Source organism: Carettochelys insculpta, chromosome 2, assembly GCF_033958435.1.
Source record: "Carettochelys insculpta isolate YL-2023 chromosome 2, ASM3395843v1, whole genome shotgun sequence".
Taxonomy (NCBI): Eukaryota; Metazoa; Chordata; order Testudines; family Carettochelyidae; genus Carettochelys; species Carettochelys insculpta.
This window is the reverse complement of record NC_134138.1, coordinates 105495598-105512167: the sequence shown is the minus strand read 5'-3', so window position 1 is coordinate 105512167 and position 16570 is coordinate 105495598. Positions and strand designations below refer to the sequence as shown.

Below are 16570 nucleotides of genomic sequence, written 5' to 3'. Positions count from 1 at the left end.
TAAGTAGCAATATTACCTTTAATGCACCAAATTGTATTTCTCAGAATGTTGCTAAGCATCATCTTGCTGCTCCCAATATATATGTTTAGTTAAACCCAGCAGCTATGGGAGCGTTACTGAAAAGGAGATCACTCCTTTTCATAACTGCAGCTTTTGCTTATTTCTAAGGATAACATCTACAGTCTCTATAGTGTTTAATGAACAACACTTCTCCAGGACCAATGGAACCAGTGGGAGGTCACTAGGATATACAAGGAGTGGTGGGTGCTGTCAGTGGGAATGGTGATGGGCAAACTCAACCACAGAGCTGGGAGACAAGTCTAATTATGAGTGTATCAACATGGTACGACCCCAGAACAGGTGGTGTCCCCCCTCTGCTTTGATCCAACAGGGTTTAATTAGATTCAATTGCTTTCTTCTGCTTGGAAATCTGTCTGGTTGTTTTTTTTTTTAACGTATGAATGGAAGAAAATAAAAACAGTAAATAAATAAAAGACTTAGCCTGTGCCGCAGGGAAATTGCACTGCAGTTTTTAATCTTCGCTGTGACCAGATTGGAGCTGGTCGGCCTCAGTTTTCATTGTAATTTGTCTTTCGTGGATTCTGAGGAGGCAAGTGGCTTTCTGACCCTATTGGCAGGTTCCAGGGTAGACTGTCTCTCTGGTCATCTGTTGTGCATGTGTCATTGGATGAGGGCTGAGCTGTAGCTGAATCCATAGCTGCTAGACAGCGACAGGGGCTGCTGACACTCCTCGCCCTGCTCTGAGGGGTAGCTGGGAAACGTTTGTGCACGAGACACCTTTGCTGAACTGAGACAGTGACCTGGAATGAAGGCAGAGAATGGTGCATTAGGAATCAACTTACTGAGCTTTAAAAACAACTGAGCTGAAAATAGCCTCTGAATCAATGTCATATAAAGAGGCAGAGTCTCCATTTTTTTTAAAGACTACAGGCCTCTTAAGATATTAGCCATAGCTCTTTCTGAACTGGCAACATCCCCTATTCAAACCGGTACATCAGCTCCCTACTGTATTTGAACGTTTTAGCTAAAGAACACTCATACAGGAAAAAAAAAAAAAAATCAAGGTTTTAGCTGAATTTCTAATTCAATTTCTCTTTTTCTTTCCTCCATGAATCAAATTCACAAACACTGATTTATTCCCTTGCTCCTGGGGTTTTCAGCAAAGAATGCCTCCAACAAACTCCTTACGCCATATGACTTCATCCTGTTTTGTTTCTGGGGCACACATACATAAGGATTATCTGTGAGAGTAATTTCAAGAGCAAGCAACTGTAAACGGGAGTCAATCTTGCTTTCCCTATACGAGATGCCTTTTCTTTTATTCACCAATAAACCTACTATATATGCCATTTTTTGCAACAACAATTAACATTGTCAAGTTAAAGCACTCCTTCAGGGGAAAAAAAAAGAATAATTCTTTTGGAAGGTGTACAGAATGTTAGCTCAAGGTACTGGATGAGGCCTGTAGGTCCCTTGTGTTATAGCCAAAAATACTCTAAATATAAACCAATAATAACTGATTATAATAAAATAAGTAAAAACCCCAAGAGAAAATAAGGAACCAATAAGAAAAGCTACATAGGCAAGCATGCAGGATATCACTCTAGGCCACAGATTCTCAGATATGCTACTGATATGCAGCATGAGCTTGCCCTAATTAATTTGACTGATGGAAAAGCTAAATGAGTTGGCCAAATCCACAGAGCACATCTGACAAAACTGGGACTAGAACCCAAATCCATAGGATAGGGAACAGGGTGATCAATCTACCTCAGAGGGAAGGTTTGAGGCATAATTATCTACATTTGCTAACATTCTTTGAGCTCCTTAGATGAAAGGATAATTAATACATGACATTCTCCAGCTTTTTTACCTTTGGAATCCACTTTTAGGCTGGGAGCTGAAGTGAGGTTGTCAAGTGTTTACTAAAATGTATTTGGTAACAGGTCTCCAATGGGCAGGGCAAAGGGGTCAGTTGCCCCAGGGCCTGATGATTCAAAAGGGGGCCAGGATCCCAACCACTGCCACCAATGAAGCAACAGCATCAGCCAGAGTCCTTGGGCTTTTACATTGCTGCCAGGCTGCACTGAGGGCTGCTGGGTGTTGGGAGGAAGAGGTGCACTCCAGGCGGTAGTGAGGACTCCCCCGGCTTCACCCCGCCTGGGAGTATGGAGCTGTATCCCCACTTGGCCCAGGGGCCTAGCAACCCCCTGCCCACGTGTGGTTAATTGGCTGTTTGAAAGAATAATCCGCTTAGAGCCGGGGTCGGCAACACGTGGCTCTGGAGCCTCATGTGGCTCTTTAAGTGCGGTTGCTGATTCCACTCGCAGCTCCTTGCACTGCCCCTGCTGAAATAATGGAGCTCAGCTGAGCTGGTCTGACGGCTGGTGCTAAACCAGTTCAACTTAGTTCCATTAGTTCAGCGGGAGCAGCGCAGGGAGCCGCCTGCGCCGCACGTGGGGGAAGTGAGCAGGGGGAGGGGCAGCTGAGTCTCCCCTGCTGGTGCCAGGCAGCCACGCTCAGGAGAGAGAGAGGCAGGTGGGGGGGGGGGGGCTCCTGTGAGTGCAGTTTCCCTCCCCATGGGGGCAGCGTGCGCACCACAGCTCCTCCTCGCTCCACAGCAGCTGCCGGATCCTGGAGCTGCGTCCGGCGGTACAGGGTCAGCTCCCCAGGGCCCAGCCCAGCTCCCTGCCCGGCCCTGGGACCCAGTGAGTCCAGCGCTGGCACCGCTAGGTGGGGAGCGGCTGGGAAAGTTGCAGGCACTTTCTGGCCTGTGAAGTGTGGGGAGGACCCAGAGAAGTGGGAGGGAGGGTGTGGGGACTCAGAGTGCACGTGGGGGAGAGCAGGGGGTGGGCAAGTGAGATCCAGGTTCAGTGGGCAGGTTGGGGCAGAGCACCTGAGGCTGGTTAAACCTCTGGATGTAGTGGGTGATGATTTGCTGCTGACAGGGGTTAAGTCTGAGGATGGGAGGGTATGATGGGGGGTTAAGCTTGGGGATAGGTGGCAGATTTGGGGGCTGAGGTGGATAAAGCCTGGAGATGTGGGTAACAACTTTCTAACTGGTACAAATCATTGTGTGTGTACACTATTCTTAAAATAGGAGTTACAAAAAGTATGGTTTGATGTTATTTATTAACACATTCATGTGCAGTATGGCTCTTGTAGTATTGATTTTGTAACTGAATTTGAAAAAGAAAATGGTTTGTCTCGCTATTTTGGTTGCAGACCCTGTTTTAAACAAAGCCAAAATTAAATGTTTGTATTGAATGAAAGACAACAATTTAACAAGTGAAATGGTGTGATGCTGCTTGGGAATTAGACATATCTGCAAAACTTTGCCATAATGTCTGTTCATGGAAAAGTCTGTCTATGGATGCTGCTATAAGTCAATAGTTTCATTAAAAAAAAATACAGATCACCCCAAAGGCAAGGAAATAAGCAACAATTTCAAGACAGCAGAAAAACAAAACAGCCAGTCAACCCAGCAATGCTTAAAGACAATAAAACTACAGACTGCTTTCCCAGTGGCAACTCAATGATTACAAAATCCCCTTTACAGCATGCACAGCAGACTACATTCCTTCTGTAGAGCTCTACTCACTGGGTTAAATTAACATTAGCAATCAAAATCCTGAGTGAGATGCCAAGTCTAAATGTCTTTCTGCTTCAAGGAGCCTTTGCATTAAACTGCATTAAAATGTAAACTGGCAGAGAAGTCTGAACAGCAAGGTAAAACTACTGAAAAACCACAAGCAGACTTAGGTAGTATGGCAGATAACAACAAAGAGTATATTCTGAAAAGCTGTACTCATACAAGAAATTCAGCTGGGACCTTGCAGGGATTTATATTTATCTGGGGTTTGGATCACAAGGATCTGTTCTTTTTTAACTGAGTCCAAACCTATCTCTGGACTCATGCTCTCACCCCGCCCCAAGATGCCAATGTCCTTTCTAAAGATGTAAAGACTTGTCCTGTATTTACCTGGAAACTGGTATAACATAGTTTTTAATTATTCCTACTGGACTCTCAGTTTAGACATTTTGTTGGGTCTGCAAACTTCACCAGGAAAGTATTATGTTTGTGACCAATACAGGGGTAGGTGCGTGCGTGCACACACACACAATTTTTCTGCCTGTGTTGCTCACAAACTAACCAAGCTAAACTGGTGAGGAAACACCTGAATGGGTTTGAAATAGCCATGAGAAATCCCAGAATGAGCAGATGGGAGAAAACTATACAAGGTAAAAGTGAACTGAAGTGAGGTTGCAAATTGCTTATGTATATATCTACATCTACAGCTCTGTGTGTGTGTGTGTCTGTTCATACACATACACACATATGTATATACATATTTGTTCATTCACAGTGCTTTTTTGTGCCAGTACTTGCTGGTACTGAGTACTGGCACCTCAGCACCCCAGACACAGGATTGGCAGGTGGGGGGAGGGGGAAGCAGGGAACAGGCTGAGTACCAGCTTCTCTGTCTGTCTCCTTTTATTCTTAAACAAAAAAAAAAGCACTATATATGCAACATTTCACAGGTCTTTTCCATTTTTTGTAATGGATTTTGCTACGTACAATGATAGGCTCTGCTGAGAAAAGACTAGATAGTACACAAAGAAGTTAATCAAAATGGGAAGCGGTATTGTATGGCATATTTTGAAACATGACACCAGTGTACATGTACCTAAAAGCAGTTCTGACCCCCTTTTTGGTTCTTTGCACCCCCTTTAACATTCATATTGTAGCTTTGCTCATGTGGTTTGGTTTCTGACCTTCCTCTGTATAAACCATTCAAAAGGAAAACAACACTCCTGAAGCTCACCGGGAGTTGGCAGAAAGTGATCTTTCTTCTTCACAGATCGCTCACTCATTTAGAAGGATGAAGCCAGTTTCCTCCCATCTGCTCACTCTGTGGGATTTCACATGGCTCTCTCAAATCCATTCGGGTGTTTCCTCAGCAGTTTAGCTGAGAATCTCCTATCACAGTGGAATTGTGTGAACAGGTTGATGACTAATTCTGATGATGAGTTAATTCACTTTTGTGGGGTTAACAAAACAGCTTGTGGCAGTCCATATATTTGTAAACAGTGAAAATGATTCTTCTTAGTGAAGCAAATTTCACTGAAGCACAAAATGGAGAGAATAAATTTCAAAGACTATTCCAGACTGATAAATACCATTTGGAAAAAAAATGCTCATACTTCAAAATCATTTCAAATCATTCAGCTGCCATTTGGGAAACTTCATAGTATTTGTTAAGTGACAAACACTGCACACTACCTCCACAACATGAGAAGTTCTTTTGCAGTGGAAATAAGGTGACTGTACTCAACTACAAGTGCCACACCCCAACTCCCTCCTTCCCAAAGCTTTTGCTTTTCATAAACCTAAACAAACAGGAATATACACAACAAAAACAAAATGAAGTAACTTAATCAAGTATCACAGAAATGAAGATGAAATACTGTATCTGGTGTTAATAACAGAAAATATATACCATCAGTGTGTGATATCAAAAGAGTGTCATCTGCGAGTTGAGTGTTCCATGGAACATAGTTTAAGAAAAGCTGGTCTAGGATGAGCAGAAGGCAGGACGGGGAAGAACCACCTTGCAGAGGTTCTCTAGTCTTTCCTGTGAAAGGCACTAGGGCCAAGTGCAGCCTATTCCAGGCTTTTAAGCAGGAATTAAGGCTGTGGAGCTGATCTTGCCTACTATGTAGCCTAAAGGAAAAGACTCTTTGTCCTTAGTCCTTCATAGAATTCTCCAGTGCTTGTCTTGTCGCTTGGACTGGACAGAGAATTTAGATATAGACAAAACTAGTCTGTCTATTAATCCTTTGGGCCACATTCTGCATTTTGCATCTCATAGGGAAATCAAGAGGAGGAAAAGGTTTCCCCTGTGGGGGACCAGTGCCTCAAGATTTGCTCTGGACTCCACGTGTCCTCCTTGCAGCTAAACTTCCAGACCTTCCTCTGTTTATCTTTTGTTAGACCTCTTGTGCAGAAGGGGGTGGGGGGGAACTAAAGTGCATAGTGGCTCCACTGAAACATGAATGAGGACTGCAGACATATTAACTTCTCAGCAGATTCCCCACCAAGCTGGAATGAGGTAGGATAAGATAGGAGAACAACGTACACTCTGGACCCAGCAAAGGGCCATGCAGTTTCAGTATTTGTTTTGCAGAAGTGGCTCTTCCACCACTGTCAGGTTCTGAGTGGGAAGTTAAAATTCAAGAAATCACTGTTTCATAGAGCTTGGAGTCCACCTTCATGTGGGATATTGGTGTAAATGGCCTCTATATCCATGGTGGCCAGAATGGTGTTTTCAGGAAGGTCACCAATGGATTGTAGTTTCCTGAGGAAGTCGGTGGTATCTCGAAGAAAGCTGGAGGTGCTGGTAGCATAGGGTCTGAGTAGAGAGTCCACATATCCAGACTATCCTGTGGTGAGGGTGCCAATGCCTGAGATGATGGGGCATCCAGGATTTCCAGGTTTATGGATCTTGGATAGCAGGTAGAATAAACCTGGTTGGGGTTCAAGGGGTGTGTCTGTGTAAATCTGTTCCTGTGTTTTTACAGGGATGGTCTTGAGCAGATGCTGTAGTGTCTTTGTGTATTTCTCAGTGGGATCCTCAGACAGAGGCCCATAGAATGTGGTATTGGAGAGTTGCCTGGCAACTCTCATCCTTTTGGTAGTCTGTCCTATTCATGAAGACAACAGTGCCTCTCTTGTCGGCCTCTTGGATGACAATGTCAGAGTTATTTCTGAGGCTGTTGATGGTGTTGCATTCTGCATGGCTGAGGTTATGGGGTAAGCAATGCCTCTTTTCCATAATTTCTGCCTGTGCACACTGGTGGAAGCATTCTATGTATAGGTCCAGTTTGTCATTTCAACCATCGGGGGAGTCCATGAGGAATTCTTGTACTGTAGGTGGGAGGGTACCTGTGGGTCAGTGTGCTGTTTAGTGTCACGTTGGAAGTATTCCTTGAGTCGTAGACAGCGAAAGAAGGCTTCCAGATCACCACATAACTGTATCAAATTTATGGAGGTGGTGGGGCAGAAAGAGAGTCCTTGAGAAAGGGCAGATACTTCTGCCAGGCTGAGTGTGTAGTTGGATAGATTGACAATATTGCTGGGTGAGTTAGGGGTACCACTATTGTAGCCCCATGTGGTAAGTAGGAGTTTAGATAGTTTACAGTCCTTTTTCTTCTGCAGAGAAGAGAAATGCGTGTTGTAAATCTCCTGTCTTGTTCTAGTAAAGTCCAGCCATGTGGAGGTTTGCGTGGAAGATTGTTCATTTATGAGGGTCTCCAGATTTGAGAGCTCTCTTTTGATGTTGCCCTGTTTGTTGTACAGGATGCTGATTAGTTGGTTCCTCACTTTCTTAGAGTGTGTGTGGCACAATCTCTCACTGTAATCTGTGTAGTGTGTTGATTTCAGTGGGTTTTTCACCTTCAGTCCTTTTGGTATGATGTCATTCTGTTTGCATTTGGAGAGGAAGATGATGTCTGTTTGTATCTGTGCAAACTTTTTTCATGAGGTTGATGGATTTCCACTCATTGCAGCCAAATGTAGTGCCTTGCATGGTGACAAGTATCAGAGAGGTAGCCATGTTAGTCTGTAGCTTCAAGAACAACAAGAAGCCTTGTGGCACCTTATAGACTAATAAACAGCTATTTTGGAGCATAAACTTTCATGCAGATAAGCGACGGTCACATAAATACCACCCTATACCAAAAACCTGCGGACCACTATGCTTATCTACACACCTCCAGCTTCCATCCAGGGCATACTACACAATCCATTGTTTACAGCCAGGCACTAAGGTACAACCGTATTTGCTCTGATCCATCAGACAGAGACAAACATCTCCAACACCTCTACCAAGCTCTCCTCAAACTACAATACCCACCCAAGGAAGTGAGGAAACAGATTGATAGAGCCAGACGGGCACCCAGAAGCCACCTGCTGCAAGACAGGCCTCACAAGGAAAACAAGAGAACACCACTGACCATCACATACAGCCCCCACCTAAGGCCTCTCCAGTACATCATCAGTGATCTGCAGCCCATCCTGAACAAGGATCTTTCACTCTCACAGACCTTGGGAGGCAGGCCTGTCCTCGCTTATAGGTAACCTGCCAACCTTAAACAAATCCTCACCAGCCACTACAAGTCACAATCCAGTGACTCTAGGCCTGGAACCAGCCCCTGCAACAGTCCTCGCTGCCAACTCTGCTCACATATCTACACCAGTGACATCATCACAGGACCCAACACTAACTATACCATCAGGGGCTCCTTTACCTGCACATCTACTAATATAATATATGCCATCATGTGCCAGCAATGCCCCACTGCAATTTACATTGGCCAAACTGGACAGTATCACTGTAGAAGAATAAATGGACGTAAATCAGACATCAGGAACGGTAACGTACAGAAGCCTGTGGGAGAGCACTTCAATCTCCCTGGACACTCAGTGGCAGATTTAAGGGTGACAGTCCTGAAACAAAAACATTTCAAAAATCAAATGGCGAGAGAAATCTCTGAACTGCATTTTATTTGCAAATTTGACTCCATTAACCATGGATTAAACAGAGACTGGGAATGGCTTGCAACTTACAAAGGTAGTTGCTCTGCTCTGGGTGCTAATACCTCCCCATTAGACTCTGACAAAGGCTCACATCCCCCTTTCTGATCTGACTTGTTTTTTTCCCCTTTTGATAAATACTGTTGATACTGGGCCATTTTCACCTTGCTGAATAGACCTTGTCAGTTCTGGCCCTCCCTCTTACTGGGACCCCACTCTTTAAATACCCCTCTGAAACCACGACCCCCACTCATGCATTTGATGAAGCGGGTCTTTGCCCACGAAAGTTTTGCTCCAAAATATCTGTTGTCTATAAGGTGCCACAAGACTTCTTGTTGTTCTTTCATATCCGGCATTCTATCATCCAGAACCTCAAATAACTGGCATTTTAACCAGCAGTAAATTTGAGTTACATTTTCCATAAATACAGTATAGTGAGAGTAAATATAAATAAATACAGCAAATGCAGTATAAGTTTACCGTGTACAAGACTACTGTTCTTGGTAAATAAAATACTCTGCATACATTTTTGTTTGCTTCTTAACATCTAATCCTGTTTTTCTTCAGTGTTATGCATTGCTAGGTATTCCTCTATTACCCAGAATATTTGAATATCTGGCAGCCTCCTGGTCATATCTGGGGCTGCCGGACATGAACGTGTTTATTGTTATGGCCATTTAAGGTGACTTGAACTTGCTCTAGAGGAGTGTTTGAGGACCATCTTCTGTATCCAGATTGAAAAGAGAGGATTATTTCTTCTCCACAAAATGATTAATGCTTCCCTCTAAAATCAACAGCAATAACAATTTAGTGTCTTCCCAGTGGAAATTAAGAGCACGACTACTGTGCCTTTCTGGTTTTGTTGTAATTCTTTGCAATGATGCTGCCAAAAACATACAACTTGAAGCACCTCTGGAGACACAATCCCTATCAAAACAATGTTAGCTCAGTCTATGGGCCTTGCCTGAAATAAACAGAAGGAGTGTTTCAGTGAGGATGGAAATAGCTTTAGAGAATATAAATATAGATTAAAATTGGTAACCAGTTTTGTGAACTTTGCTGGACAAAGAACCATTTTTAGAAATGTGTGAAAACACGAAAACAAAACACAACAGCTACCTCTTCTCCCACCCTCCCCAGCACATACATACAGATGTGTTGTTACACACCCCTTTTTCTTCAAGCATCCATTAACTGGCTGCTTTTTCCATTTTCCTCGCAATACCCTGCACATAAATTCCCCACTGGCTGTCATGCTGCCAAGGACTGCGCTAATTGTTTTTGCCACAGTATCACAGCGGTACTTCGTGCTTTCCAGAATATAGCCTTCCTTTTTGCAAGATTAGCAGACATTTTCAGCTTACCACCCAATGCAGATTGCTTTGCATGACTGCCCCATTCTTATTGTTAATCACCACTCTGCCAATCTTTTTTTCATCTACAGACTTTACAGAGTATTGGCTTTAGTACTTATCCCGGTGGAACACCATGAGAAACATCCCCAGGTGGTGATTCCCCACGGATCTGAAGGAGAGAGCCCCTGATGTTCATCTGTACTTGTACACTTCGTTGGAAGTGAAATGTAGGTGTAGTCCAAAGAAGACAATGAAGTTACACTAGAAATGAATTTGGTCAAACATTCCTAGATCAGCCGTGCAGCACCATGAACAGTCAACGCCATTCAAATAGCATTCAGGCAGACACATTAGCATACAGTCTGCTGCTACAGCAGAGGTTACTAGCTTTTGCTGATTGAGGCAAAAGTTTATAATATTACTCATGCTGCCAACACTAGTGTCCTATTCAGGCATGATACCTATCACCAGAATGCTAGCTAATGCTTATGTAGTTTCTTGCAAACCAGCTTCCCAGTGCGGGAGAAATCAGTGACAAAGAGTCTGGGTTTACTCTAGTTTAACTTCTTTTATTTTCAAATGTACACCAGCCCTGGAAAAGGAGCCATCAAAAAGCATAAAGGGCAATTCCTTCTTTCAGGAATCCCAACCCAGCATCAGTGCCTGTTCCTAAAGAGCCCCTGCACTTCTTCAATTAACTCTAACCAGGAACCACAACAGTTGGGAAGCTCTCCTTTTGCTCAAACAGCTTCTTCTTCTCAAAGCCTTGTTTAACCCCAAAGCTAACAACATAGCACAGATGGGCTGATGAGACACTTTGCCAGATCCTGGGGGAGGCGGGGGGGCACTGGGCCTCCCCATAAGGGGTGGGGCCTCAGACAGAAGCAGCAGTGTTGGGGACTAGTCCTTTTCAGTCACTGGACAGTTGCCTCCCTTCTCCCAGCAGCTTTGCAGTGCAGCTTCACAGGACCAAACATTTGCTTGTATACTACAGGAAAGAACCATCACCAAAGACCATTGTAACAACCTTACTAGGCGATACCTGCCATGCCAATCATAACTATAGAAACTATTCTTCCTGATTTCCAGTCAAAGATGTTTTTCCTCATGTATTAGTTAATTTATTATAATTTATAGCACATCTTTTCATTTTCATTCAAACACACAAAACCAATTTATATTTTCTGCAACTCTACTAAGCAGATGCAGTTTGGGGCCTTGTACTAGGTCAGTTTCCTTTTGGTAGAGTCAAGATAATTTCTAGTGTGAGAAGTTATTAATAAAATGAATACAAGTCCTGATTATTCTGAACAGAGGAGGACAAAACAACAGAAATTTCATCAAAGATGGCATTGCTGTGCTTCTAAGAGACAGGCCAAAATCATCAAATCATCATCATCAGCAGCAGCAGCAACAACAATCATGGGCTCAGCACAGGTTGGTGTCCTATGCTTCCCTCACTCTTTCTTTCCATCTTTCCCTGGGCAGTGTGGAGCAGTTAGTTTGTGTAGACTAGCTTCGCACCAATCTACTACATCATCTACCCATTCTCTGTGGGGTCTGCCTCTTCTATTCAAATAGGAGAGGCAAATCGCTAAATGCTTGAAGAAAATCTGTTCTTTTTGGGACACCGAGTGTAAAAAGATGTAGCTCAACTGAGCCATATAGAGATGTGTCAAATTCCACCAGCAGAGGGCCTGGTCTTTAGAAACAAGTTGCTTTAGAATGGCCCAAGCCCCTGAGCCTTCAACTTGGGAGACCCTAGTCCAAAAGTTATGCATTTCAATAAATACCCCTACTATAACAATATTTTCTCTCCCTCCAAAGCGCAATCTCTCTCGAGTGACTTTAATTTCCCCCCAGTACTTCTGGTGTCATCTCTTATACAACAGCGTAATACTTCTACTGGGGAAGATGGCATTCAAGATCAGTACGTTTTTCTGAAGGTAATCCCATTATCTTCTGTACTGTTAATGTCACCTTCCTTAGTCACAAATATTACTTGAAAAAATGATACAAAAACAACATTATGAGTTCATTTCTATTTAATTTTCAGTCAATGGGAATGGTTTAAAACAGACCATTTTCTTCAGTCTTTGGCTACGTCTACACGTGAAGCCTACATCGAAGTAGCCTATTTCGATGTAGCGACATCGAAACAGGCTATTTCGATGAATAACGTCTACATGTCCTCCAGGGCTGGCAACGTCGATGTTCAACATCGACGTTGCGCAGCACCACATCGAAATAGGCGCAGCGAGGGAACGTCTACACGCCACAGTAGCACACATCGAAATAAGGGTGCCAGGCACAGCTGCAGACAGGGTCACAGGGCGGACTCAACAGCCAGCCGCTCCCTTAAAGGGCCCCTCCCAGACACACTTGCACTAAACAGCACAAGATACACAGAGCCGACAACGAGTTGCAGACCCTGTGCATGCAGCATGAATCCCCTGCTGCAGCAGCAGCAGCCAGAAGCCCTGGGCTAAGGGCTGCTGCACACGGTGACCACAGAGCCCCGCACGGGCTGGAGAGACAGCGTCTCTCAACCCCCCAGCTGATGGCTGCCATGGAGGACCCCACAATTTCGACGTTGCGGGACGCGGATCGTCTACACGGTCCCTACTTCGACGTTGAACATCGAAGTAGGGCACTATTCCGATCCCCTCATGAGGTTAGCGACTTCGACGTCTCGCCGCCTAACATTGAAGTTAACTTCGAAATAGCGCCTGACGTGTGTAGCTGCGACGGGCGCTATTTCGATGTTAGTGCCGCTACTTCGAAGTCGCGTGCACGTGTAGACACAGCTTTTATCAGATAACTGGAAATGATGATGTTTTTGAGACTTTGTGTTAATGTGGGGGTGGGCAATGGGAGGCCCACAAGCTTCAGATGCTTTATTTACCTGTGTGTCTGCAGGTACGACTGCTCACAACATCCTGTTGGCTGTGATTCACTGTTTCCAGCCAATGGGAGCTGTAAGAAGCACCATGTATCAGGCTGCCTCTTCCTAAAGATCCCATAGGCTGGGAACAGTGAACCATAGCCAACTGGAGGTGCAAGGGGCCATGCTTGCAGCCACACAAGTAAATAAAATGTCTGGCAGCCCACCAGGGGCTAACCCTGGCGAACCACATCCAGCCAGTAGGTTGCTTCTTGTCCATCCCTGGTTTAATTCCACAGATTTTCCTTAGAACCAATTCCTGTGCAAAACATTTAGCGAGACCACAAGAATGGCCATATTGGGTAAGACCAAAGGTCCACCCATCCCAGTATCCTGTCGGCCACTGGTGGCCAATACAAGGTGCCCCAGAGGCTGTGAACTGAACAGGTAGCAATCTCTCTCCTGCCATCCATCTCCAGCCTCTGACAAACTGAGGCTAGGGACACCATTCCTTATCCATCCTGGCTAATACCATTGATAGACCTAACTGCCATGAATTCATCTCTCTCTTTTTTAAACCCTGTTATAGTTTTAGCCTTCACAGCCTCCTTTGGCAAGGAGTTCCACAGGCTGACTGTGCACTGTGTGTAGAAAAACTTCTTTTTATTTGTCTTAAACCTGCTGCCCATTAATTTCATTTGGTGTCCTCTAATTCTTATACTATGGGAACAAGTAAATCATTTTTCCTTGTTCTCTTTCTCCACATCACTCATAATTTTATATACCTCTATCATATCCCCCCTTAGTCTCCCTTTTTTGTAAGCTGAAAAGTCCTAGTCTTTTTAACCACTCTTCATAGGGGACCTGTTCCAAACCGCTCATCATTTCAGTTGTCCCTTTCTTGCCCTTTAGTTGCCACGTTAGAGCTCCAAAGCAGACTTAGGTTCCCTGTTGCAAAACTTAACTGTAAGTGCTCTACCATCCAGTGGAATCCACAGCCCAAAGGTTGAACACTTAGCTCGCTACATCAGGGGTGAGTTAGGAATTTAACAACAGGAGGCAAAAAAGCCAGGAAGTCAAGCAGCAAGCTGCCTAAGGTAGCCCACAGGAAAAGCCCAGAGGAAGAGTGTGATTTAAACACCACACACCAAAACGACTTACAGGCCTAAGTCCAGGTTGGAGGCAGGTGCCATTCACAATTGTGAACTGTCTCCTGCTGACTTCAGTCTTGTCTTCCAACCTGAGGCACAGAAAATACCTGCTGATAACTTTTACCCCAGTCCTTAGAGCTCTTCCTGAGGAGGTTGGAGAACTGGATTTAAATCCCACCATTGGCTGATTTGGAACAGGATTTTAAACCCACATCTTTGGACATACTATGCCCCAAATATTTGGGGAAGTAGGGGATGGTCTATCAGTCTCTGTTGTTGAGCTTGTTCCACTTGGTATAAACAGGGATTAGGGTGTCCTATGTACAGCTGGGGACTCTAACCTTTGGGATACAGAGTCATTCTTACTCAGTGGCACTGGGCCCACAGAGCTCCAAACAACTGGGGGCTCCCAGTTTCTGCTACCTCTGTACCACCTCAATGCCATACTGAACAGAAGCTGGGCAGGAGAGCTGCGCCCTTATCCCACCCCATTCATGGCAGCAACTGCAGAATGGGGAAACTTTCCCCATCAGCTCCACCAATGGAAGGCCCCAGTAGCCCAACCCCAGGTCAGCAGGGTAAGCATAAGGCACAGGGCAGTAGGGTAAGCCCTTGTGGTGTGACCCTGGTCTCCTGAAGAAGCATGGTAAAGGCGGGGGTGGGGGAACTCCAGCACCCAGACTGCAGCCCGTGGACAGGAAGAGCTCTTACTTCCCACTATAACCCTTGGCACATGGTGCGTGGGCAGAGCTTCTCTGCTATTGGGGCTGCAGTGGGGGAGGGACAGAAAGGAGTAACTAGATTGTGTATGGGCACAATGGGGAGGACCCTGTATTGAAAAGGGCAGGGCCTTAGTGGGAGGGGCAGAAAGGAGTGGGGTCACAAGGACAAGGGGCTGAATGAGGGTGGGATTCCCCACTTGCTCTGGCCCAGGGAAACCTTAATCCACTTCCATTCTTACTCTGTCTCTGGCTCAATTTTTAATTATTTATATTTGTAATCTTTACATAAAGTGAGAAAATTTCAGCAGGGCAGCTTGAAAGAGTCATGGCAGAAATATACCACCTGGCTCTTGTCCAGAGAGAGGGCAGATTTAGGTTCAAATCCCTACTTTAGCCAGAGGGGTGGCGGGGGGAGAAGTGATTCCGAACCTGGATCTCTCACAGCCCAGCTGAGTTCTCTACACACTGGGCTAACAATTAGCAGTGGGCAGGGGCCATCATCTCTGCCAGAGCTGTGTTGTGCAACATGCAATCTGTTAGGCAGCCTCTGACCAGACAGGCCCCACAGATGGGACAGGGAGAGAACGCCTGCCTTGAATTTGCCGGTAGGTGTAGGTATGAGATAGGCATGAGGAGCAGTAAAGGAATTTTTATGGAACCACAGATGCCTAGGAAGGTCACTTGTCTGCAGAGATAGGTGGCAATTGAGCTGGGGTTTGAGTATCTAAATTGGGGATGAAAATGGTCCAAATGAAAGTCAGATGCTTAAAGTGCCACTGGAGACTTAATGCATAATTTTCTATTGTAACTCCTGCCAGCTGAAGTTTTGCACTACGTGATACTCAATTTTCTTTTCACCTGCTAAGTCAGACCTTGCTGTCTATCATCCTGTTGGCAACTTCTACCATCAGAATGTCAGAGGAGGTAACCTGTACACATATTGTCCTCTTGATGGTGTATTTAAAACCTGTTTCAATGTTATCAGCTTTATGTTGTGCTTTATTAAGGGAATTATTATTTCATGTAAAATACTGCTTCGATTTGGTTGTTGATTTCTTATCAATGGGTGAAAGTGATAACAATTTCAACAGTGTAATTTTTTTACTCCACCTCTTTCCTTCTGTCTCATAGGGACACCGTTACTAAATCACATTATTTCTTAATACAAAATCACAAACATGTGCCCATTTCTCTCTGCCAAGACCCTGTCCAGGGCCTAAGGATTAATTGTCATTTCAATCACATCAGCCCCCTCATCTGACCTTATGGATGCCACTTTCTGTCCCCAAAGTTGCTGCTACACAAATAATCATCTATGGCCACTGTTTTGACTATGTCTGTGTCATCTTCAGCTATATCTATTTACTTTCCTAGACCACCTCTATTATCTTTAAGATCTTCTCCTTGTGACAACCAAGCTCCCACCTACCTCTCTTCCATTTTTCTGCTACCCTTCTCACCATGCATGAAGAGAGGAAAGTTTCTAGGCAATGACAGAGAAACAAAGAGGTAGATTAACTTTGGGGACAAATACTATTTTCCAATATTTGAATAAAGTTCTTGTTCAGCATTAGAAGAAAGCTGCTCTCTACCTGTTTCTCTATCATGGTTATGGCAGATACCCACCATCCATGATCATGTACTGGTTTTCTTCCAAATAGCTCATGCATAAATCATCTTTTTTCTGACCTAAAATATCCTCACTCCAAGTTGTTCCAGGGCATGGGGGGAGGGGAATAGGGGAATACTTCTCTTTCGAGGTGCTTACGAATTTTCCTCTTGTCCACAGTTCCCCTGCTGGTATGATATTAACTAACTTAATTCTTTCAAAAGATATGACA

General features: G+C 44.5%; 1 protein-coding gene across 2 annotated transcripts in view; it reads right to left on the bottom strand.

The window, feature by feature from the left end:
• Nucleotides 1-569: 569 nt before the first annotated feature.
• DOK6 (docking protein 6) overlaps nt 570-16570 on the bottom strand; it is a 420268-nt gene continuing 404267 nt past the window's right edge. Inside the window, exon 9 of one of the 2 annotated variants that reach the window (XM_074985856.1) lies at nt 570-821. In XM_074985856.1, the coding sequence (XP_074841957.1) occupies nt 570-821 (252 nt within the window). The remainder of the gene's footprint in view (nt 822-16570) is intronic. The other variant, XM_074985858.1, reaches the window with a different exon arrangement.